Source organism: Lepidochelys kempii, chromosome 14, assembly GCF_965140285.1.
Source record: "Lepidochelys kempii isolate rLepKem1 chromosome 14, rLepKem1.hap1, whole genome shotgun sequence".
In the NCBI taxonomy this organism is placed as follows: domain Eukaryota; kingdom Metazoa; phylum Chordata; order Testudines; family Cheloniidae; genus Lepidochelys; species Lepidochelys kempii.
In genome coordinates, this window is record NC_136393.1 from 7764100 (window position 1) to 7787124 (window position 23025).

Below are 23025 nucleotides of genomic sequence, written 5' to 3' on the forward strand. Positions count from 1 at the left end.
TGTGTTGTGAATGAGGTTGGGCCTTGTAGTCACTGCACTGCAGAAGCTGAAGAGGTAAAACAGCCTTCTGGTTAGGGTGCTGGACTAGGAATCGGAAAACCTGGGTTCAGTGCCTTCCTCTGCCAGAGACGCCCTGTGTGACCTTGGGAATGTTGCTTTGGTTCTGCACCTACAAGTTGTCAAAGTGAAGGCACAGCAGTTTGTCAATCAAAGCGGGAGGTTCACCCACCAGAATGGAGTTTGTAGACTGATGCAGACATATACAGTCTTGTCACATGGCTGGTTCAGAGTGATGGGCCAGCATGGCTTTTCCACCAGTCAGCACTGCTTGAAGCACTGGAGAGAAGCAGGGGGAGATTTTCAAAGGTACAAAGGGCAGTAAAGTGCTTGCTGGGCCCCTAACTCCCATCTGTGCCTTTGAAAATCTCCCTGATAACAGGTAAGAAATTGGCTCCCTGCTTAAGAGTCTATTTTATTTGCTGGGACAGGACCAAAGAACTGAAAAGCCATCTTGGTAGGACACGCTGAGCCAGATCTTTAAAAGCACTCGGGGTTCTGGGTGTCACAATGAGAGTTTCTGGGTGCTGCGTACCTTTGAAAACCCGGCTCTTATTTGGGTGTCTAACTGGAGCTGAGATCTCTTGAAAACCCAGCCCAACAGAGACTAGAACTGTCTGGGTAGCTGCATGCAAGGTCTCCAGGAGGATGAGGCTCCTGGACTGTTCTGCTGCCTACAAGATTGAAACCTCCCTTCTCTTAGTGGGGAGTGGGCTCAGAGTATCTTCATGTAGGTCAGTTGACCTTTGTGCTTTCCACTTGGCTGTAAGCTAAGATCTGGAGTAAGACGTGATACAAGGCAATCCATGGCTGTGCCTGCTCCCTTGTAGCACCATCCTGTCTGGGTCTGCATTGAGAAGGTGAGGATTTGCCTGACCATGAATCTGTCTGGCATTGTGCTGTGTCCAGTGGTATCCTTGCTAATTGTCTTAAAGCAGTGGGACAAACTGAGACAGTGCTTCCATCGAGTTTGGAGGCCCAGTCCTAATTACTCAGACTCTCTGCAACTTTGCAAAGTTAAGTTTGGAAAGATCCGTTCTCCCTTGACCTGTTTATCCTTGACCTCTTGTACGGGCTACATTGTGTCCTGAGGAGGAGACCATAGAATCATAGAATATTAGGGTTGGAAGGGACCTCAGGAGGTCATCTAGTCCAACCCCCTGCTCAAAGCAGGACCAATCCCCAACTAAATCATCCCAGCCAGGGCTTTCTCAAGCCTGACCTTAAAAATATCTAAGGAAGGAGATTCCACCACCTCCCTAGGTAACACATTCCAGTGTTTCACCACCCTCCTAGTGAAAAAGTTTTTCCTAATATCCAACCTAAATCTCCCCCACTGCGACTTGAGACCATTACTCCTTGTTCTGTCATCTGCTACCACTGAGAACAGTCTAGAGCCATCCTCTTTGGAACCCCCTTTCAGGTAGTTGAAAGCAGCTATCAAATCCCCCCTCATTCTTCTCTTCTGTAGACTAAACATCCCCAGTTCCCTCAGCCTCTCCTGATAACTCATGTGTTCCAGTCCCCTAATTATTTTTGTTGCCCTCCACTGGACTCTTTCCAATTTTTCCACATCCTTCTTGTAGTGTGGGGCCCAAAACTGGACACAGTACTCCAGATGAGGCCTCACCAATGTCGAATAGAGGGGAATGATCACGTCCCTCGATCTGCTGGCAATGACCCTACCTATACATTTCGCTTCTTGAAGCGCTTTATTTTTAGTCCAGTGAAAAAGCTTTGCTACAGCTTAGCGGGGAGTTGGTCTTTCAAGTCAGTTGCTTCCTTACCCATCCTTGCTCTCTTTCTGAACTTGCTGGCTGCTACCTACTTCCTTACCGTTCTTCGTGCATTTGAAAGCTCACTCAGTGGGTTTCACCTTCCTCTTTTCACTGTGTTCTATTCGTTCCTCTTTATTTTCTCCTTAATCTCTGCTGTTGCTTTAGTTCCTCTCCTAAATCTAACGCGCTGTGTGTGCGTGTTCATACATTTACCTTATAGCCTCGATTCTGTTCTGCTTGCCCTGCCTTGCCCTTGCACTATGCTTTTGAAATTACACAGCCAGGCCACCACATTTGTCCTGCTGCATCCCAGTGTGTGTCCATAAATGAAACATTTTCTCTTGTCAGCGGAGATCACTTTCTCAGTGCTTCACTTTGCCGCAAACAGCAGTAAATTGGAGACTGCGTTCTAGCAAGAGGCTTCAGCACTAATAGCTGCCAACTTCGCTTGATTTCACTTTCAACCGAGACCTGGGGTTGAAAGGAGGGTCATTTGCCATAGGCACTTGAGGGCTTTAAAGCTTGGATCTATTGCCATGGTCCGTGTTGATCAGCCAGCTGAAATACAGATTGTAACTGGGTTGTGAAAAATAAATCCTAGACAATGGTGGTTGCTCTTGCTCTGGTCTCTCCCCTGCTGCCATGGAGAACTGGGTTCAGAGATCAGGTCCAGAATATTTTATATCTGAGATCTTGGAGAAATGGGTGAGAATTTCAAGTCAGTCACTCGTGAGCTTGGATGAATGGCATTTGTAATGACACCAGTGTTAGTTTCAAAGGTTTCTGAAGGGGTCTGTCATGGAGAGGTACATGAACAATTATCATTCAAATGTTATATGTATAAACCAGGAGGGAAAGCATTCGGACTGCAGATTACATTCCAGACTTTCTGTATTCTTCCCTGGACTGGTACCAAAAGAGTGTAGTGAGACTGAAGAAGCAGGGACAGTTCTAAGGACTGGGATCTCGCAAATCACCAGCGTTAAAAATTAATTCTTCACGTGATTTCATTGGAAAGCCGACCATCTCCTTTTTTCAGTGGCACAATGGATTCATTTAGAGTGAGATTTTCAAAGGCAGAAAGGACAACTGCCCAATTCCTACTGACAGTCAAACCTTTCTCCCATTTGTACCTTTGAAGAATCTCCCTCTTCCAAGCCCCTGCTGATTCACAAGGCATAACAGCAATATTAGTATTGTATTACTGTAGCACCTCAGAGCCCATTGTACTAGGAGCTGTACCTAAGACAGAACAAAAAAACCAACCTGTCCCTGACCCAAAGAGCTTAAACAGAAAGATGGGCACATGGTGGGGGAAGGGGCAGAGCGAACAATGTGAAGGTGGCAAATGTCCTGTTACTGCCTCAATCTATCTATCTTTTTTTTCTTTAGTGTGTTTGGGAGGAGCCGGGCTAAAGGGAAGGGAGGGTAAGAGGGGTGATGCTGAGGTGATGAGCCTGTGGGTGAGGTAGAAGGGGAGGGTTGGGGCAAACAGCTGATCAGCACAGGGCAGAGAGTCCAGTCAGAACTGCAGAAAGTTCTCCGAGGGGGCAAAGGGCTCCTGCAGCTTCTGCCCCTGAGGGCTGGAGTGTCTGGGTGGCTTCTCTAGTGCTCCCAGAGTGTGTGTGTGTTTGGGGGGGGACTCCCTTGCTCAGTCCTGGGTCCAGGGAGGCGCTGGGGAGACAGATGGCTCTGGTTGAGGTCCATTCTCTCCCTCACAGTGTCTTACACAAGTCCTCAGAGATCAGCTGTTAAAACCACATGAGAATTGAAGTGAGGGAGATGAAAGATTAGCAGCAATCAGAATGGCATGCTTTTGAAGTCTGACCTCTCAAGTCAGTGCTAGAAATGCACCAGTAAACCAGTATGAATTCTGCCAGACCAGTATATTTTCCCAAGCACTGGTCCTGGACAAGGGATTAGAAAGAACAATTTTGTAATTCCCTGCACTATGTTAAAAACTCACTTCTGATTAGCCTCCAGGGACTTTAAGGTGCTCATCGCTTCTCGGGACACGTCGATATGGCGAGTTAGCGCGCGGCCAGCTGGGTGTAAATCCACACGGCTGTCGCATGCTGTGCACGAACGGTCCTTGTGGACCGTGCTGCTGTACGCTGAAAGTTCCCTCGTGTGCTGTGCGCGCTGCCGTTTCAAATGGCAATAGGGCGGAGCGCAGAGGTAGGCTCTACATGGACAATTAGTGTGCGGCATGCTACAGCAATGCAGATTTACACCCCAGCTTGCCAGGTGCTAACTCACTGTATTGTCAGGCCCTTTGTTGACAGTCCTGTTGATGATACATGAACCAGGAATAGAATCCAGCTCCCATCGTTGTTTTGGCTGAGAAGTATTAACAGGAGTGTAAAACAGTAAACTCTTTTCCTTTAGACGCTGTAGTCAGAAAATATGACTCAATGTGGACCCAGGGAGTAGAACTGTCGAACAGGAAGGTGCCATATTTGCACAGTCACTTTTCTGATTACAACGGTTCCTTAGGGGACGGGGAAATATTCTCAAAGGGGCAAAATCTTTTTTTCTTTCCCTCCGTTATTAAATGATTTTGGCTCTCAAGCCACAGAAGAGCTTGGTCAGCAGGAACAGGGTAGAGGTGATTAAATGAAAGGGTTATAGATGTCTTTGGAGCAAGAATCTCCTCTTTTCCCCAAAACCACCCATCCCTACTTGGCTTTGGCCCACTAATACATCAGATAAAGTGAGGAATGTTCCTCACTTTCCTGCGCGCACACACAACATGTATCTCGCTGCTGATGTTCTCTGTAGAGGTATAGTCGACGTCAAGGCTGTCATTTCCTATGCTGCTCTACAGTGTGGGCATCTGGCAAGTAATGGGCACACAATTTCAGGCTTGATAGCTCCCGATGTTTGAATGAAAGAAGCAATCTCTATTTTGTATCTTTATGGTGTTGCTGACAGAATGTAAAAGCCCGTAGTCACCAGTGGCAAATATTGAAAATCAGAATTTCCCAGGAGCTGAAAAAACCATTTAAAAAACCTCTTCATCAAAGCCACAGGCAAGGTTAATACCCTGTTGTGGCAGGGTCTTGGCTGGGCCACATTCTTCAAGTGACAGCACTGTTTGTAGCTTACGTCAGAGCCTTATGTGCGCAGTCTATCTAATGTCAGTGTAGAAAGAGCCAGCGCCTTAATACTGCTTTGTGGCTGGTATCCTCCTCTGATCCTGGAGGAGTAAAATAGTTATGACTGTGGTAGGCATTTCTGAGAATCCAAGGATATTTCTTCCCAAGATTCAGTTAACTCCTTTGCCTTTAGTTTTAGTGTATAGGAATAGGGTACTGTCCTTTTAAATAGTTTGAGCCGCTTCAAATGTATTTCCTTTTGAAGCATAGTGGTGTGTAAAGAACACTTGCACTCAGGAAAACTGCTTTCATCTTTTATTTTGAAATTCTGTGTATGATCTAGAGCAGTGTTTCTCAAGCTTTCTGATGTGGGGGACCGGCAGTTTTTTTTTTTTCCCCAGTGTGCACACAGACCGGCAGCTGATGGCTCGTGGACCGGCACCGGTCCATGGACCACCACGTTGAGTAGCACTGGTCTAATGGAAAGACAAGTGCAGAATGTTGTAGGTGAGGTTAATTGCCTGTGTGTGTTTGATTGTTCTCAAAGGGAAAGTCCATTGTACTCTGCCTGAAGAAGCTTAACTTGTTGGCTGTTCTGCCCATACAAGGACTGTATCATTATTCAGGGGTAGGAAGTACTTATCGTCACCTGCTTCTCAGGCAGTAATCATCACGAGTCTGTGATAGCACTCTTCCTTTGCAGGTTCTCAAAGTGCTTTGCAAACTATGAAGACTTACAGGTCCCCCTGTGAGTTACTGTTGGTAAGTATTAATTTATCCATCTTAAAGAGCCAGGGCACGAACAGAACTGCGGGGTCCTCCTGACTCCCATGCCCCCACATTCCTCTGCTCATGCCACTAAACCCCATTCTCAGAGCAGGAAAAGGAACCCAGGACTCCTGATTCCCAGGCTTCCTGCTTTAACCGCTTGGTCCTTCCTTTATTTCAACAAGGAAGTTTAATAATAATAATAATTAAAAAAAACCCTTAAAATCCTACTTCAAGTGTACTTATTCCAAACTGAGTGTGTTCACACACTGACTTGCCCCAAAATAACAAAAGGTGTGAAATGAAAAACAATTCAGTTACTTCAGTGCAAGCTAATGCTCAGAACAGCCCTAAGAGGCATGAGACCAAGCTATCCCATATTTTTGATTAGTTATCCACTCAGTATTTTGGAAATGCTTCCAACAATTGATATGAAATTGTCTCTTCTGTTTATTTAGGAGTTTTCTGCCTTCCTTGTCACCTTGCAATGTACACTCTAATTAAATACTGTGTTCTGTTTGGATTCAATCAGCTACCATTTTATTGTTTGAAGCTTTACATAGCTTGAACAGTGCATGTGCAATTTTAAAAGTAGGACAAGGAAGATGTTGCCTTCTGCTCCTGTGTTAAATTTGGTTGGTTTGTTTGTCCAGAGGGAATTTTTGTTTGTTTCTCTTGTTTTCTGTAGTGCTCAGTAAGAACCAAACACACTTGGGAAAGGCTCATATTGTGTCTCTGTAAAAGCAGTAAACAGATCTAGCTACCTGATTCCCACCACCAAGCTACAATCTCTTTAGCAAAACCATCATTGCTTCTCATTTCTCTAACCTGTCATTTGCTGCAGCTTTTCTTCTGTTTTAGTTGTGCTTTTGCCCTGTGGCACAGAGCCCTTAGTGCTTTATCAGGGAGCAGTGAACTTTTGAGAACATAAGAATGACCATACTAGGTCAGACCTGTGGTCCATCTAGCCCAGCATTCTGTCTTCCGACAGTGGCCCATGCCCGGGGCTTCAGAGGGAATATTTGTTGAATGATCCATGCCCTGTTGTCCAGTCCCAACATCTGGCAGTCAGAGGCTTAGGGGCACCCAGAGCATTGGATTGCACCCCTGACCATCTTGGCTAATAGTCATTGATGGACCTATCCTCCATTATCTAATTCTTTTTTGAACCTAGTTATACTTTTGGCCTTCACAACATCCTCTGGCAATCACTTTCACAGGTTGACTGTGTGTTGTGTGAAGAAGTACTTGCTTTGGTTTGTTTTAAACCTGCTGCCTATTAATTTCATTGGGTGACCCCCCTGTTTCTTGTGTTATGCGAAGGGGTAAATAACACTTCCTTATTCACTTTCTCCACCCCATTCATGATTTTGTAGACCTCTATCATATCCCGTCTTAGTCGTCTCTTTTCCAAGATGAACAGTCCCAATCTTTTTAATCTCTCCACATATGGAAGTTGTTCCATACCCCTAATCATTTTTGTTGCCCTTCTCTGTACCTTTTCCAGTTCTAATATATCTTTTCTGAGAGGGGGCTACCAGAACTGCATGCTTTACTGAAGGTGTGGGCATACTGTGGATTTATATAGTGGCATTATGATATTTTCTGTCTTCTTATTGATCCCTTTCCTAATGGTTCCTAACATTCTGATAGCTTTTTTTGACTCCTACTTAACATGAGTGGATGTTTTCCGAGAATTATCTACGACTCCAAGATCTCTTTCTTGAGTGGTAACCGCTAATTTAGACCCTATCATTTTGTATGTATAGTTGGGATTATGTTTTTCAATGTGCATTACTTTGCATTTATTAACATATGAATTTCATTTGCCGTTTTGTTGCCCAGTCAGCCAGTTTTGTGAGATCCCTTTGTAATGCTTCACAGTCTGCTTTGAACTTGACTGTCTTGGAGAATTTTGTATCATCTGCAAACTTTGCCACCTCACTATTTACCCCCTTTTCCAGATCATTTACGACTATGTTGAACAGCACTGGTCCCAGTACAGGTCCTTGGGGGGCACGCACTACCTCTCCACTGTGAAAACTGACCATGTATTCCTACCCCTTGTTTCCTGCCTTTTAACCAGTGATTGATCCATGGGAAGACCTTTCCTCTTATCCCATGACTGCTTACTTTGCTTAAAAGCCTTTGGTAAAACTTTAATAAATAAAATGATGAGCTTTGGTAAAATCTTGTCAATTTGTAATGTCATCTGGAAGGCCAACTGAGAGCGACTGAATTCTGCAAATTAGCGAGTAAGTGAACAAACACAATAAAAAGGTAAATAAAGTGCGGCTAATGCATTGCACAATATACTTCATTCATTTATCTAGCGAATGTCATTTAGTGTGTGGTCCACAGTGCATTTAGTAAAATAATGAACTGTTGTTAATATGAGAATTCAATCTAGCCCCCGATGGCAAATCGTTTCTCACAGGAGTGGAGAGACAAAAATTCACACAGAAGAATGGCTCAGTGTGTATGTTGCTAAGTGCAGATTATAGTGGTTCTCAAGGGTGCAGGGGTTTGTAATGTGTTTGGGATCTTCGTGGATGAAAGGCTCTAGATAAATGTAAGGTATTATTTAGGCCTTGATCTGTGAAGACTTACACCTGAGCTTCACTTTACACATTGTGCGTAGTCCCATTGACTACTATGGTATTAATTCCAACTCCTAAATATGAGCATGTGTGTAAAGCTCTGCAGGATTTGGACTTTAGATTGCAAGATCTCTGGGACAGGGAATGCGTCTTACTGTGTATCTGTAGCTTAAAAACACTTACCTACCCTCACCGGAGAGTTGGGAGGATAAAGATTGTGAGGTCCTCAGCCACAGAAGTACCTAAGATAGATAATTAGATGGGGCCCCAATTTTGGTTTTAGCATGTAGGCAACTCAGTAGCACCACTGACAAATAATAGCAACCCCTTAGTGTGTGTGCGTGTGCGTCCCTAGGGCTGGATGTGTACATCCCAGAGGCAGTGTGCTCAGCAAGTCCATGAACATTGCGGGGGTAAAACTGTGTGACAGTCAGGTAGTATTTGGTTCAAATGCTCTGTCTGTCTGGGGAGTTTGTGATTTTTTTTTTTAATGGTTTATTTCAGCTTGACCTAAATAAGCACAAAAGGCGAGGGCAAAGCTTCTAGTCACTTACAGACCCTAAAGAAAGCGACGCTGGAAACTGATTGGCTGAGCTACAGCCCCTGCTAATCACGCCATCTTTTCTCCCCTCCAGCTATTCCTTATTGCCGTCTGGAACCCTGATGCTTTTTGGAATGAGCGCGTGCGGCAGGAAGGCTCTGACTCTGCTCAGCAGTGTGTTTGCGGTATGTGGTTTGGGGCTCTTAGGAATTGCTGTTAGCACCGACTACTGGCTTTACCTGGAGGAAGGAATCATCCTGCCCCACAATCAGACCACCGAAATCAAAATGTCGCTGCACTCTGGTCTCTGGAGGGTCTGCTTTTTGGCAGGTACGGTGCTTTGTACAAAGAACTGTTTACTCTTGTGATTTTCACATCGTCGTCAATGAGGAAGCTTTGCCTAGTAAAGCAGTGGGCCGGGAGCCAGGGATTTGAGTTGCCTTTTCCTGTCTTTGCTGCAGATGTTCTGCACAAACCTTGGGCAAGCCACTTAACCGCTTCTTTGCCTCTGTTTCTCCAGTTGCACAGGGGGTTTTAGGTGGTATAATTCCTTACGCATCAATTGTAACTTTACAATCTGCCTTGAATGAATGGTGGGCAGAGCTGTGCCACTCAGGAGCGCAGCAGGGAAGGAATTACTCGGAGTCACAGTTCTCTCCCTGTTCTCCCCATACTCCAGTGGGAAGTAACCAGCTACTGAATGTGGAATGGAGGGGCTAAATCAAGGGTCCATTGTTCCTTGCTCCTGCCCACCCACTTTCTGGCCACCTGTATAGGGGAGAGTAGCAGCCCCATGGAGGTTGCTTCCCTCTCCCTCCAGTGTAGTGACCTGTGATGCAAGTAGTCTGCATAGGGAAGCTGAGAGTTCTTCCTTGCATGGTGGTATGAGGTCACAGTCCTGCTCTTTTTGTTTATACAGTAAAATGGTTTGCTATGCGGAGGTGTCAGGCGCTTTAGAAAGGCGAAGAATAATTATCACCAGTGTAATTCCCCCTCCCCCCGCAGTTCTTGAGGAGGGTTGCAAAGCTAACATAACCCAAATAATTTTCCTAAGGGGACCAAGCCAGTGGCAGAGCTAGGGGTCATCCAGATGTCCCAATTCACATTTCTGTGCTTTTTACCCACCAGACCAACCATTTTGATTGATCGTGTGTTTTGTATCAAATGTTAAACCTTTTTTGCCTCATCAGAAGGCATCCTAAGCCAAGCCCTCTCTAGCTAACTTGCATGGTCTGTCAAAATCCCCCCACATTGCCAATTAGCTTTCAGAGCTTTCTCCTATTCAGGAACAGCTGTTTACGTGCAGATTGTTTGAAAATGCACTGTCGTACTCCAGCCACCTGCCCAGTTTGTTTTCACCCAGTAATGTTATCATGTACTTCCCATACCTTGAGCTTTGTTGTTTTTCCATTTCCACTGCCCTCCAATAAATGTTTCGAATGACCAGCACAATGCGAATTTTAGTATTTGTAGATCTAACATGTCTGATACATGAAACCAGCTCACAGTACTCCCTTAGATATTACTCTTTTGCCAGCGACATTTTAAAAAGCCAGTTCGTCAACGATATGGTAGCTAGCAGGCATCCTTCTTCAGCACCACACACTAACAGTTATGACTCAAAGAGCACCAAAAAAGCAAGTTTATTTTGCATGCACTGAAATTCATTTAAAAAAACAACCCCTTCTAGTAAAGAAAACATTTTAATTAAATGACAAGCATGAAGCAGATTCTTCTCCACGCAGGTGAGGAGCGTGGCCGGTGTTTTACTATAGAATACGTCATGCCCATGAACGTCCAGCTGACGTCTGAATCGACAATCAATGTTCTAAGTAGGTAGTTTATTCACTTTTTTGTTGTATCATTCATTCTTTACAGCCTGTTAAAGTAACAATGGGTTACTAGGAATTACTTCAGAACTTGGGGAGGCTTCTGATTCCCTGTTCGTGTTGTATTGTAACTTAACGTACAGCTGGGTGCTTATGTACAACTACGCTTTTACTTGGTGAAATGCTAGACATGTTGAGAAGTGTCTGATTATGTCTCCCCCTTATGCTGGGACACTCACAGTGGCTACAAGCCAGGCTCTGCATCCTGTTGCTGGAGTGGTCAAGGCCGGTGGCTTTTTTTGGGAATAGATGAGTTTACATTCTCTCCCCACCTGGTGACGAGAGCTGGTACAAATACAGCACATACAGACTGGGGCATTGCACGCTGATTTAGATCCCCTTTGGGGTGGGATGAGTTAAGGATGGAATGTCACAGCTCTCCCTGTAAAGTCCTATGTTTTGTTTTTGCCACTTCCAAGTGTGAACCTTAACCATGCTTGGTACATTTTTGCGATAATAAATCCAAGTGTTTCGTGAAAAGACTTGTGATGCCACCACAAAAGATATTGATGTGCATTTGTAATGCTTCAGTTGGAAACTACTCTGAATACAAACATTAACAGATGTATTCTCAGCCAGGCATAATTGCACCTTCAGTCAACTGCTTACCAAAGAAAGTTGGGTGTGTTGGTTTGGGGGTGGGTGCCAGCATGCACATGAGACTCAGAGAGAACAGGAAAGGAAAAAGAGTGATCTACAGAATGCAACAATTTGGAGACGTAAAGGAACTGGCCTGGTCAATCTAGCCCAGGTCTGGTGTTATACAGGAGGGCCTAACCCTGTTCTCATTTTTCCTCCCCCTTTTACAACCAGAGATGATTCGTTCTGCTACTCCTTTCCCTTTGGTCAGCCTCTTTTTCATGTTCATCGGGTTTATACTGAGCAATATTGGACACATTCGGCCTCACAGAACCATCCTGGCCTTTGTATCGGGGATCTTCTTCATTCTGTCTGGTGAGTTTTATTGGAATGATCTTAACATTGCACTTGCTGTCTCATCTGCCTTTGTTTCCTCTGAAGGCCCTTGTACTTCTGTGGGTTTATATGGCTATTCTTTCCCTCCTCCCTCCCCCCCCGATCTGTAAGCTGCAGTAACGCTGTGTTAAATCCTTACTTTGGGCTATGTTGTGCCATAGTATTTTTAAGCAGAACTCCTCATTGCAATCAATGGTGAGGTGGCACATTATGGCTAGACCTGGTCAAAAAATTGTCATCAACCCCTCCCCCCCTTTTTTTAATGAAAAATGACTTTCCAACAAAATGGAAATTTTGTGAAAAATTACCTTTTCCATCAAAAATGCTTGGGCTTTCATCAAGCGCTTGATGTGAAAATTTTCATAGGGAAACAAAAATTCCCAACCAGCTTTAATTATGACCGCTTCACCTGATCTGTGGTATGATACCATGCATTCTCTTAGCCTGGCACCATATATTAGCCTCAACCTCCAGAATTCCAGATGTATTGAGCCTAAGAACATCAATATTAATATTTACATCTCATAAGATACATCTGGGAATAATGGTGAAAAAAATACTTAACCCAAAAACGATTTTCCGTAGTTCTGATAAATCCATCTTTCCTTGTTTTACTTCTCATTCTTGAGGCCTGTGGGGGAAAAAGCTGTGATGAGAGGATTTTCTTTTTTGTAGTTTTCAGCATTCTCCAAGAATAGATTTTATCTTCTTGTTTCGGTAACTTAGGGGGCTCTTACCTTTTGTCTCCAAGTCTATTCGGTGCAGTATATAAATGGTAACCCTTTAACAGCCTACTTTGGGACTGCAGTGGTATAATGAGACGTAGGAGTTTGCATCACAATTTATCACTCCCATAAGATTGGACTCTTTTTAAACAACCAGGGCCCCTTATTTCTTACGGTAAGTCGGTCACAGAGGATGTTTGAAACTTTAAAATAGTCAGCTGGGATCTTTCTACAGGAGACAAGTGACTGTTTTACTCATCGCATTAGAGGAGTGTTAAACACGCAGCTGTGACAGCTGAGCTTTAAAGCATTTTCGTACACAGATCACTTGTAGTTCAGAAGAGTCTAGCTTAAGAACGTAATGGTTTGACTAAAATGACATAAATGCGTTGATCTGTTCAATGGGGGAGAAGCCTGTTTCCCCAATTTTTTGAAATTTAACCTATATATTTCAAATTTTCTTCTAAAGGAAGAACCCCCATGAGCTGCTTTGTGTCTTTACTGAAGAACATTTCCTTCTGTCATTCTCCCTTCCCAGGTTTATCTCTGGTTGTGGGGCTGGTGCTGTACATATCCAGCATTAACGACGAGATGCTGAACCAGACCAAGGACTCGGAGACTTACTTCAGTTATAAATACGGATGGTCATTTGCCTTCTCTGCTATCTCTTTCCTTCTCACAGAGGTACTTGTCAGTTGTGAGCTTTCTGGAGTGCCTATAAGGACACATCTATATTGCCCCACAACTTGAACTGCAGAGATATGACTAGCAGTGTGCACCAAAGGGCTGCACTGTAACTCCCCAGGGTGGATGTTAACTAAAAGGTTCCTAGTCCACATTAACATAGTCCTCTTCAGACAGGACTCCATTAATGCAAAGTAGGAATCTTTTATTCACGCCCAGTGTCCACACGGGGGAGTTACAGTGCAGCACTTTCGTGCTCACTGCTGTTCACACCCCTGTAGTCCATATAGACATAACCTTAGAAACATGGTCTGTTCTCAGGAGTTAAAATATTGATTGTTGGGCGAAACCATCAGGAATTGGTTGTTATGAAAAGGAGTGTGGTGGGGTTTGAAAGGGCAAGACTCTTTAGGAGCCCCTAATTGTTAATAGACATCTATATGGAATGACTGACAAATGGGCCGATCCTGGTGCTGTCAAATGGGCCTGTGTCTCCTGCCAACCAGTGCAAACCCTGAATGCTAGTGGTCAAAGTAGGTTGAATCAGGAGAAGCAGGAGCACCTTGATGACAGGTGTATTGTTATCCCCATGTTACAGATGGGGAAGCAGAGGCAGAAGTGACTTATCCAAGTCGGGAGGCCATTTGAACTGGTTTGTCCTCTTTTTGGATGGTTTGTTCCCTGTCTGGTCCTGGCAAACCTGGTTTTGTCCGGTATTGGACAGGGGACTCCATTTTTAAAAGCAAAGTCACGCCAGCGGGGGCAAGGCAGCACACTCTTAAAGATGGCACCCCCTTCTGAGGCACTGTGCGTGAGAGGCCATGCCGGTGGGGGTGGGGTGGTGCACTCCTCAAAATGGCGTTCCCCTGTGCAGGAACACGTGCTGTGTGTGAGAGGCCATGCCAGTGGGAGCAGCGTCACACTGGTCCTGAAAGTACTGGAATGGCCACCCTATAACCAATGTCTTACTGCAAGTCATTTGCAGAGCAAGGGAATGAAACTAGGTCTCCAGGCACCCAGTCTGATGCCCTGCCCAACTAGACCCTGCTACTTTCATAACTACACAGCCTTGTTTGTCCATGGCAATGCCAATACAGATCCTGAGCATTCATTCATTCATTTAGAATTAAATCAACCCAGTTCCCTACCCTGTGAGTAGCATTTGTTTCATTTTCTCACTTTCAGAGTGCTGGTGTGATGTCAGTCTACCTGTTCATGAAACGATACACTGCCGAGGAGATCTACAGACCCCATCCCGGCTTCTACCACCCCCGTCTTAGCAACTGCTCTGATTACTCAGGGCAATTCTTGCATCCTGATGCCTGGGTGCGCGGACGCAGCCCCTCCGATATTTCCAGTGATGCATCTCTCCAGATGAACAGTAACTACCCTGCCCTGCTCAAATGTCCTGATTACGATCAAATGTCCTCCTCCCCATGTTGAATGGCAATTAACCCCATTGCCTACTTGGGATTAAGAGGAAGCAGCTGTTGTGTCCTGACTCGGTTTGTCATTTTTAGGCCACTCTTTCAGGACAATCCTCTATTTATATGATCATAAATGGTGTTAATCGTTGCCTAGAGCACATGGTAGTTTGTTGGGTTTTTTTTAAATGATACTTACCCTGCATATCTGAAATACATCTAAGGTCCTGATCCCCCAGCCATTCCACACCCCAAACAAGTAGCATCTTTGGATGTGGAATAGATCCAGGATGGGGCTTAGAGAGGGTTTGATATCAAAGAACCCCCAGTAGCAAAAATGCATTTCATGATAGGTGGCACAAGCTTGTGTGTTTGTATCATTTTGCTGTAGATTTATTGGCATGAACGATACATGTAAATTTCTAAGTAATGGTATTAATTAAAGTACAAATTGCATCTTGATTTGACATTCACAATGATGGACCATTGTTGCTGCGTATCATTTCTAAGTAGACCATAATGATCAATAGCCATCCCTCCCAACTATACCTCAGGGGATTTTCAGAGGTCTAAAATTAAGTTAGGTTCCCATTGACTTTCTATGAGAGCCAAGACATTCATTTAGGGCCTTTGGCAAATCACATCCAAAACCATTCATGTTAGACCTCCCTCCAATATGGAAATGTTTGACATCAGAAAGGCAAATTCTTGAAACAAAGGGTCAGATTCTCTGCTGGTATAAACTCTGTGGAAGTCAGTGGTGCTCTGATTTCCCACAACTGAAGATCTGGCCCAAATTTTATATTTTACAGAAAATGGTATACAAGCTTGATTAATTTTGCTGTGTACCTTAGTTGGGGACCTTGTCATTCATTACACATTATCATGTCATGTTATTACACTTTTTAGTCTTGGAGGACTGAGAGCTACCAGGAGGTGAATATCAGTCCATTTCTAAATTAAGTTTGGGGAACTGAAGGTGAAAATCTATATACAGTACTGTTGTAAAAAACCACAAGATTACTGAAAGAACTGTGTCCGAATGTATGGTTTCTACTCCTGTTGTTTTACTGCCTCAGAAAATGTCAGCATCAGAAAATCCTGCAGGTGTTTTTTGTATATTTTTAATTTAAAGTTTGATTGTACTAAATGTAATGCACTGACTTTCAATCTCATTACAATGTATCTGTAATGACCCTTGTACTATTTTATCATTATTTACAAAATATTCCAAAATATGATCCCAGTTCTGTATCAGGATCCAATTGCAAAGACCCCTGTGCCCACTGAGTTCTGTGAGGCCTCTGCACAGATTTATGGGTCTGTGCTTGCCAATCTGATGCAGTATCAGGGCTAATTTTGTCCACTTACTCCAGATAAGAAATGTAATGTATATTTTGTCTCCTTTACTCCTGGATAATTTGCTTCGTTTTAAACCAGGGCATCATTTTGTACACTCCAGAATTTGTAAATAAGGTTATATTTATCTGTAAGTTTTTATATTCTCTCCCTTAAAGCATCTGTTTTTCATTTTAAAAATAATTTATATATTTATGTAATAGATTTGTTTTTAGGCATATTTAAGCATTAAAAAACAACAACAGAACCCTTAAATTAGAGTTTGACATTCATTACTTATAAATAGAAAATGACCTGCTCAATCCAAATGAAGGGTTTAAAAGCTGAGCTTCTTTTACTGTGTGGTGTTGCAATGTGCAAATATATACAGGCCTGCAAACGCATATGCTCGTTGTCAGGAAAACATCCCTTTCAGAACCGTTATTAAGCATGTGCTTAAATTCCATCCAATTCCCATTGGATGGGACTTCTTCATGTGCCTAGTGTACTCTTGAATAGACATAGACTTAAGCACATGCTTAAGTGCTATTGTGAATCAAGGCCACAAGTAATCTCATAGATGTCAGTGGGACTACTTATGTGATAAAGTTTTTTGTGTGTATAAGTGTTTGCAGGGCCAGGGCTCTATCAGGGAGCCAGGCTATAATCAGGTTGATTAATGATTCATGCCTTTGCCATTTTGCCAACTGTTCCGTTTTCGGACTTTAATTTTCAATCTTGTGAATGTTTGGTTAGCCTCTCAGTGTGCGGAGAGCATTTAGACTAGAACTGTTTTTACCAAGACAATGTTTATAAATTGATTTTAAATAAGTTTGCTGGTATTTACAGCTTAGATTCTTTTTTTCCAGTTAACCAAGAACAGTGCGTGATGGGAAATAATTTACTTTTTTTTATTTTATTATTATCTCAAAAAAAAAAAAGCTGTGTCCACATTGGTCAGAATAAGTACCAGTTGAACAACACTGCATGGGAATGGCTTGAAACCACTGGCCATCAGTTTCAGGAGTGATCTACGGTGCAGTCGATTCTCCAGTTTCCTTTTTAATTCACTCCAACTCCTCTGCTTTGGAGCCTAGCAGCTGCTGATTTTTATGTTACCTGCCCCTGGTAAAGAATAATGGGGGCAGGCGAGGAGGAAAGAAACCATCGTGATTGCAAAAGGAGTCTCTCTCCCATCTAAGCGGCTTAAAGCCCAGAATAAATCAAGGATGAAAACTGTCAAAGTAGCCTGTGTGGATCATTTTGCCTCCAAATGAAGCTTAAGTTCAGTGAAGGTGCAAAAATTCCTCCTCAAGGGCTAGATTAGAAGACAAACAAAATCTGTCTAGCTTCTACTCTGCAGGTCCTAAAAACCTTAGTTTCAAGGAGCGTGGGCATCTCGGGTGGCTTTGGAGAAAGATTTTATTTACAGCAGCCTCAAGAGCAAATTGCTTCCCATCAGCCATAATTCTTCAGCCCAATTTTAAAAGTGACCAGAGAGTCTGAAAGCAGATTCTCCTAAATGTCCAGTGACAAAGGCCTATACTCATCCCTCCTCTATACTCCAGTCCAGCTCCTATAGAAGTCTTTCTGCTCGCTTCAGTGGGAGCTGTTTCAGGCTCCTACATCTGTTTGCCTCCATTTCCCTAGTCTCAAGGTCCGCTGCGCTGCTCATTTTCTAGAGGGGATTGGTGCTGTGTATGCAGGTCCCTTAAGCACATGCTTATCTTTAAGCATGCGAGTAGTCTCATTGAAGTTCACTGGGACTACTCACATGCTTAAGTGCTTTGCTGAACTGAGGCCACTAACAATAAAATGAACAGAGGGAGGCACATGGGCACCCTGCAGGAGATGCTGAGCAAGTGTGCTGAGTTTGGCCAACTGTGTGTTTTGAATGTGTGTGTCAGATCTGTGAATGGGGAGAGCCGCCTCCCATGGAACGTATGCAAGAACTGCACAAGCCTTAATGTGCCAGTCAAAAAGCTTTACAACCAGTGTCCCGTCATGTCAACAACAGCCAGCTCCCATCAGCATGGGGTACACGGACCTGTTTGCTTTCACAGATCTGGCTGGAAGAATTGCTTCATTCTCAATTGCTGATTGTGGTGCTGTCTCTTGCTGATGGCTGAAAAGCCTTCACCTTTGCATCCTCTACTGCTGTGGTCATTATATACTCCTGGCACCTTAGACTAATATTTATTTGAGCATAAGCTTTTGGGAGCTACAGTTCACTTCGTCGGATGCACCAAGTGAGCTGTAGCTCACGAAAGCTTATGCTCAAATAAATTGGTTAGTCTCGAAGGTGCCCTAAGTCCTCCTTTTCTTTTTGCAGATACAGACTAACACGGCTGATACTCTGAAGCCTGTATACTCCTGGTCAATCCTGTGCTCTCCAGGGCTGTTAAATCCTGCATCAAACGATAGTGTTTTTTCTTTCACCTGCCACCAGTCTCCCACTCAACACACCCAAATGAATCTCAGCAGTTTGGGAGACAGAGGTGGAGTTCATGACATTGGGCGGCTGATGAGGAACACGTGATAAGTGAAGAACTAGCATGTGGGAGGTGAGTGAGCCTGCAGTCTGGACACGAGATGGAGCTTTGGGACTGAACAACAGTGATGCCCCTCGAGAATACCCGTCAAGTGAAGACTAGGTGTTTCCTTCTCCCCACCTTTTACCATAATCCCATTTGTACACTTATAGAAGTGACAGGCGGTGCCTTTCTGTAAGATTAGTGCGAGGCATGGGTGAGTGGAGAAACGAGGCCCTTTTGGCTTCTCGTCTCATGATCCACCCCAGGCCTTCCCCCCAGCCCACCAAAGAAATACATTACTTGTCATGCATTATTGCTTAATTATTGCCAAGCTGTCAGGTTACATGGAGATCGGACTTGGATGTCATGGAAACAGAGGAATAGGGGATGGTTTAATTTCTCCGTTTGTAAATTAGCTGGGAATACCCTGGAAGCCTTATAAAATAATGAGATTCGGCTCTGAACAGAAGAGGCTCGTTAGATGCTGCCAGCTAAGTTTGATTTATCAGATATAAGTAACATAAAATGTACATGAAGGAGCTGATCTGGCTGGGCCTCCTCAGCTACCATTGAGGTTGAGGGGACCTGAGAGTCCTCAGCACCTGGCTGAATCAGGCCTTTAGGAGCTATTCTGATTTCTTAGTCCTACCTTTACTATGTAAGCTACAGGGGAACGCAAATGTCGCCGAAACAGTGGCAGCTCAGCTAATATATACAGCATTCTAGCTCTGATACTTATGTGGCCCCCATCACTGCAGTATCTGAGCACCTCCCAACCTTTCACGTAGTTATCCTCTCAATGCCCCATTTTACAGATGGAGAATCGAGGCACAGAAAGACTGAGTGACCCGCCCAAGGTCACATGGGGTGGGGGGGGGAGGGCTGTGAGTGGGGGTGCTGGAGATTGAAGCAAAGTTGCCTGAGATCCAGGCTAATCCTGGACCCTCCTTCCTCCCCTTCGTTAACTCAGACATCTTTAACTGCCCTATTACGGCAAAGGTGACTAAGAAGATTGTGGTGAAGCCACTCTGGTGATACCTCAATTTACCTTGATCCTAGTCAATCCGGTTTCAGGCCTGGATGAGGTACAGAAACCATGCTGGTTATATTGGCTGATGATGAATCCCGGACACTCCACCTGCCCTGAGCGGAGGGCTGGGGGGGCCTGAGAGCAGCCACCAGCCCAAGTCCCCACTCCACAGGGTGCACCACCCAGGGCGGGTGGAGGGTCTGGGGCTCTCCACAGCGGCCCGGGCTCCCTGGGGGCCTCTTGCTACTGCCCAGCTCCAGCTTCTGGCCTGGCCAAGGGGTGGGGCCTCACGGGGGAAGGGAGGAGCAGGGGCTGAGGCCTCATGGCGGCAGGCGGGAGGGGGGGGGTGTCTCACCTCAGCCCCTTCCACCGGGCATAGGTTGGTGCCGCCCCGAGCCTTGGGCAGGCGTGGAACAGTGCCACAGGGACTCCAGGACAAATGCTGCCCTGGAGTCATTCAGCCCAGGACCAGGACTTGAACTCTGCATTTCAGGGCTGTCCTGCCCAATTCGGGATGGAGGGTCACCCTAGTCACAGATGATTGTAGGCAGGCCTACATCTGGGAGGAGAGGTGGGAATGCAAGTGCAATGAAGTCCTGGCCACTGCTGATCCTGGGGCATTCAGGAGCTGGCGGGGATCTAACAAGACCCAAATTGCTGACCTGTGTGACAAAAGGCCAAATGCTCCTTTGGTCAAGAGGCTGATGGAACGGCTGCCTTTTCTTCTGCTTGTTCCCCCCTCCCCTGCCCCCCCAGCAAACAAGCATCACCTGCATTTTTTAATGGAGTCACACCAGTGTAGCAGAACGGAGAGTCAGATCCTGTTACGTTTTGTTATGACCTATGTTACACAGTGTTATGGCTGAGAGTTCTTGTACAGCTATATTTTAACTGTTTTAAGGCTTTTATCCAGCTTGTGTATTAATCTTTCACCACGTCCATGGCTCCGGTGGGCTCTGTGATCCTTCAGTTTAAACGAAGAAGGATATAAATGTCTTACTTCCCTCCAATGCTCGTTTATTAGTCATTTAGAAGAAGCCATATCTCTATGGTGTGACGTTTCTTCCTAAACAAGCAAAATATGTCATTTTCAGAAAACCTTCTTCTGGTATTCTGGTATCTTCTGGGCCCCTTACTGAATGAGGGAGGCAACCTAGTGACAGAGGATGTGGAAAAAGCTAATGTACTCAATGCTTTTTTTTTTTTTGCCTCTGTTTTCACTAACAAGGTCAGCTCCCAGACTGCTGCGCTGGGCATCACAAAATGCAGAAGAGATGGCCAGCCCTCTGTGGAGATAGAGGCGGTTAGGGACTATTTAGAAAAGCTGGACGTGCACAAGTCCATGGGGCCGGACGAGTTGCATCCGAGAGTGCTGAAGGAATTGGCGGCTGTGATTGCAGAGCCACTGGCCATTATCTTTGAAAACTCGTGGCGAACCGGGGAAGTCCCGGATGACTGGAAAAAGGCTAATGTAGTGCCAATCTTTAAAAAAGGGAAGAAGGAAGATCCTGGGAACTACAGGCCAGTCAGCCTCACCTCAGTCCCTGGAAAAATCATGGAGCAGGTCCTCAAAGAATCAATCCTGAAGCACTTGCATGAGAGGAAAGTGATCAGGAACAGCCAGCATGGATTCACCAAGGGAAGGTCATGCCTGACTAATCTAATCGCCTTTTATGATGAGATTACTGGTTCTGTGGATGAAGGGAAAGCAGTGGATGTATTGTTTCTTGACTTTAGCAAAGCTTTTGACACGGTCTCCCATAGTATTCTTGTCAGCAAGTTAAGGAAGTATGGGCTGGATGAATGCACCATAAGGTGGGTAGAAAGCTGGCTAAATTGTCGGGCTCAACGGGTAGTGATCAATGGCTCCATGTCTAGTTGGCAGCCGGTATCAAGTGGAGTGCCCCAGGGGTCGGTCCTGGGGCCGGTTTTATTCAATATCTTCATAAATGATCTGGAGGATGGTGTGGATTGCACTCTCAGCAAATTTGCGGATGATACTAAACTGGGAGGAGTGGTAGATACGCTGGAGGGGAGGGATAGGATACAGAAGGACCTAGACCAATTGGAAGATTGGGCCAAAAGGAATCTGATGAGGTTCAATAAGGATAAGTGCAGGGTCCTGCACTTAGGACGGAAGAACCCAATGCACAGCTACAGACTAGGGACCGAATGGCTAGGCAGCAGTTCTGCAGAAAAGGACCTAGGGGTGACAGTGGACGAGAAGCTGGATATGAGTCAGCAGTGTGCCCTTGTTGCCAAGAAGGCCAATGGCATTTTGGGATGTATAAGTAGGGGCATAGCGAGCAGATCGAGGGACGTGATCGTTCCCCTCTATTCGACATTGGTGAGGCCTCATCTGGAGTACTGTGTCCAGTTTTGGGCCCCACACTTCAAGAAGGATGTGGATAAATTGGAGAGAGTCCAGCGAAGGGCAACAAAAATGATTAGGGGACTGGAACACATGAGTTATGAGGAGAGGCTGAGGGAGCTGGGATTGTTTAGCCTGCAGAAGAGAAGAATGAGGGGGGATTTGATAGCTGCTTTCAACTACCTGAAAGGGGGTTCCAAAGAGGATGGCTCTAGACTGTTCTCAATGGTAGCAGATGACAGAACGAGGAGTAATGGTCTCAAGTTGCAGTGGGGGAGGTTTAGATTGGATATTAGGAAAAACTTTTTCACTAAGAGGGTGGTGAAACACTGGAATGCGTTACCTAGGGAGGTGGTAGAATCTCCTTCCTTAGAGGTTTTTAAGGTCAGGCTTGACAAAGCCCTGGCTGGGATGATTTAACTGGGAATTGGTCCTGCTTTGAGCAGGGGGTTGGACTAGATGACCTTCTGGGGTCCCTTCCAACCCTGATATTCTATGATTCTATGATTCTATTATAAGATCTTGCTCTGGGATTTTTTTCTTTTTTCTACCCCAATAACAGACGTGAGATGAAAGTTTCAGATTCACAGTTTGTGAAGGATTGACAATTCACACATACAATAAATAAAAAAAGACCCCGTTTTTTCTCTCCCTCTGATCCTGTAATAGGGACGTTGGGCCTTTTTCAGATTGTATTGCAGCATCATTTGTTGTCTGGGGTTTATTTTTTCTGTTGTTTCATGTCCCTGTGAATAATACAAGCTCTTTGAAGAGACTTTCTTGAATTTGTCTTTCTGCAAATTGGCTGAGCTGAACTGGACTGTGTATGCTGAAGTCATATGAAACAGAATGGCTTTTCGTGACACTCTTACTAGGGAAGCTGAGTGTTCACCTCTGGGGTACAGCAATGTGTGTAAATGGACATATTCCATTCATATGGCAGCAGACCTAAACACATTTTAACTCTGGGGCCATTTTTCCTATGCAGACTTGTAGTTTCTTTGTATTCATCTGGGCTTGCCTTAATACACTGTTGGGTCTCTCATTGAAGTCAGTGGTAAAACTTCCTTGACTTTAATGAGAGCAGTATCGGGTCCAGTGCGTACAGTCCCAATAGGTCACAAAGTAACATTACCCATAGTGAGATACAGCCACTCTTCTCTCCTGGTTACAGAACTCAGGTGTAAGGGTGTTATTTTTGTAGTGCCTCTGC

General features: G+C 44.8%; 1 protein-coding gene across 1 annotated transcript; it reads left to right on the top strand.

Moving 5' to 3' along the window:
• The first annotated feature begins 8948 nt into the window (after positions 1–8948).
• On the top strand, positions 8949–16051 carry CACNG5 (calcium voltage-gated channel auxiliary subunit gamma 5). The gene is made up of 5 exons (XM_073310500.2): positions 8949–9172; positions 10588–10674; positions 11545–11685; positions 12970–13115; positions 14301–16051. The coding sequence occupies exons 1-5, from the start codon at positions 8965–8967 to the stop codon at positions 14556–14558; spliced, it is 840 nt and encodes a 279-aa protein (XP_073166601.1). The 5' UTR covers positions 8949–8964; the 3' UTR covers positions 14559–16051.
• Positions 16052–23025: the final 6974 nt, after the last annotated feature.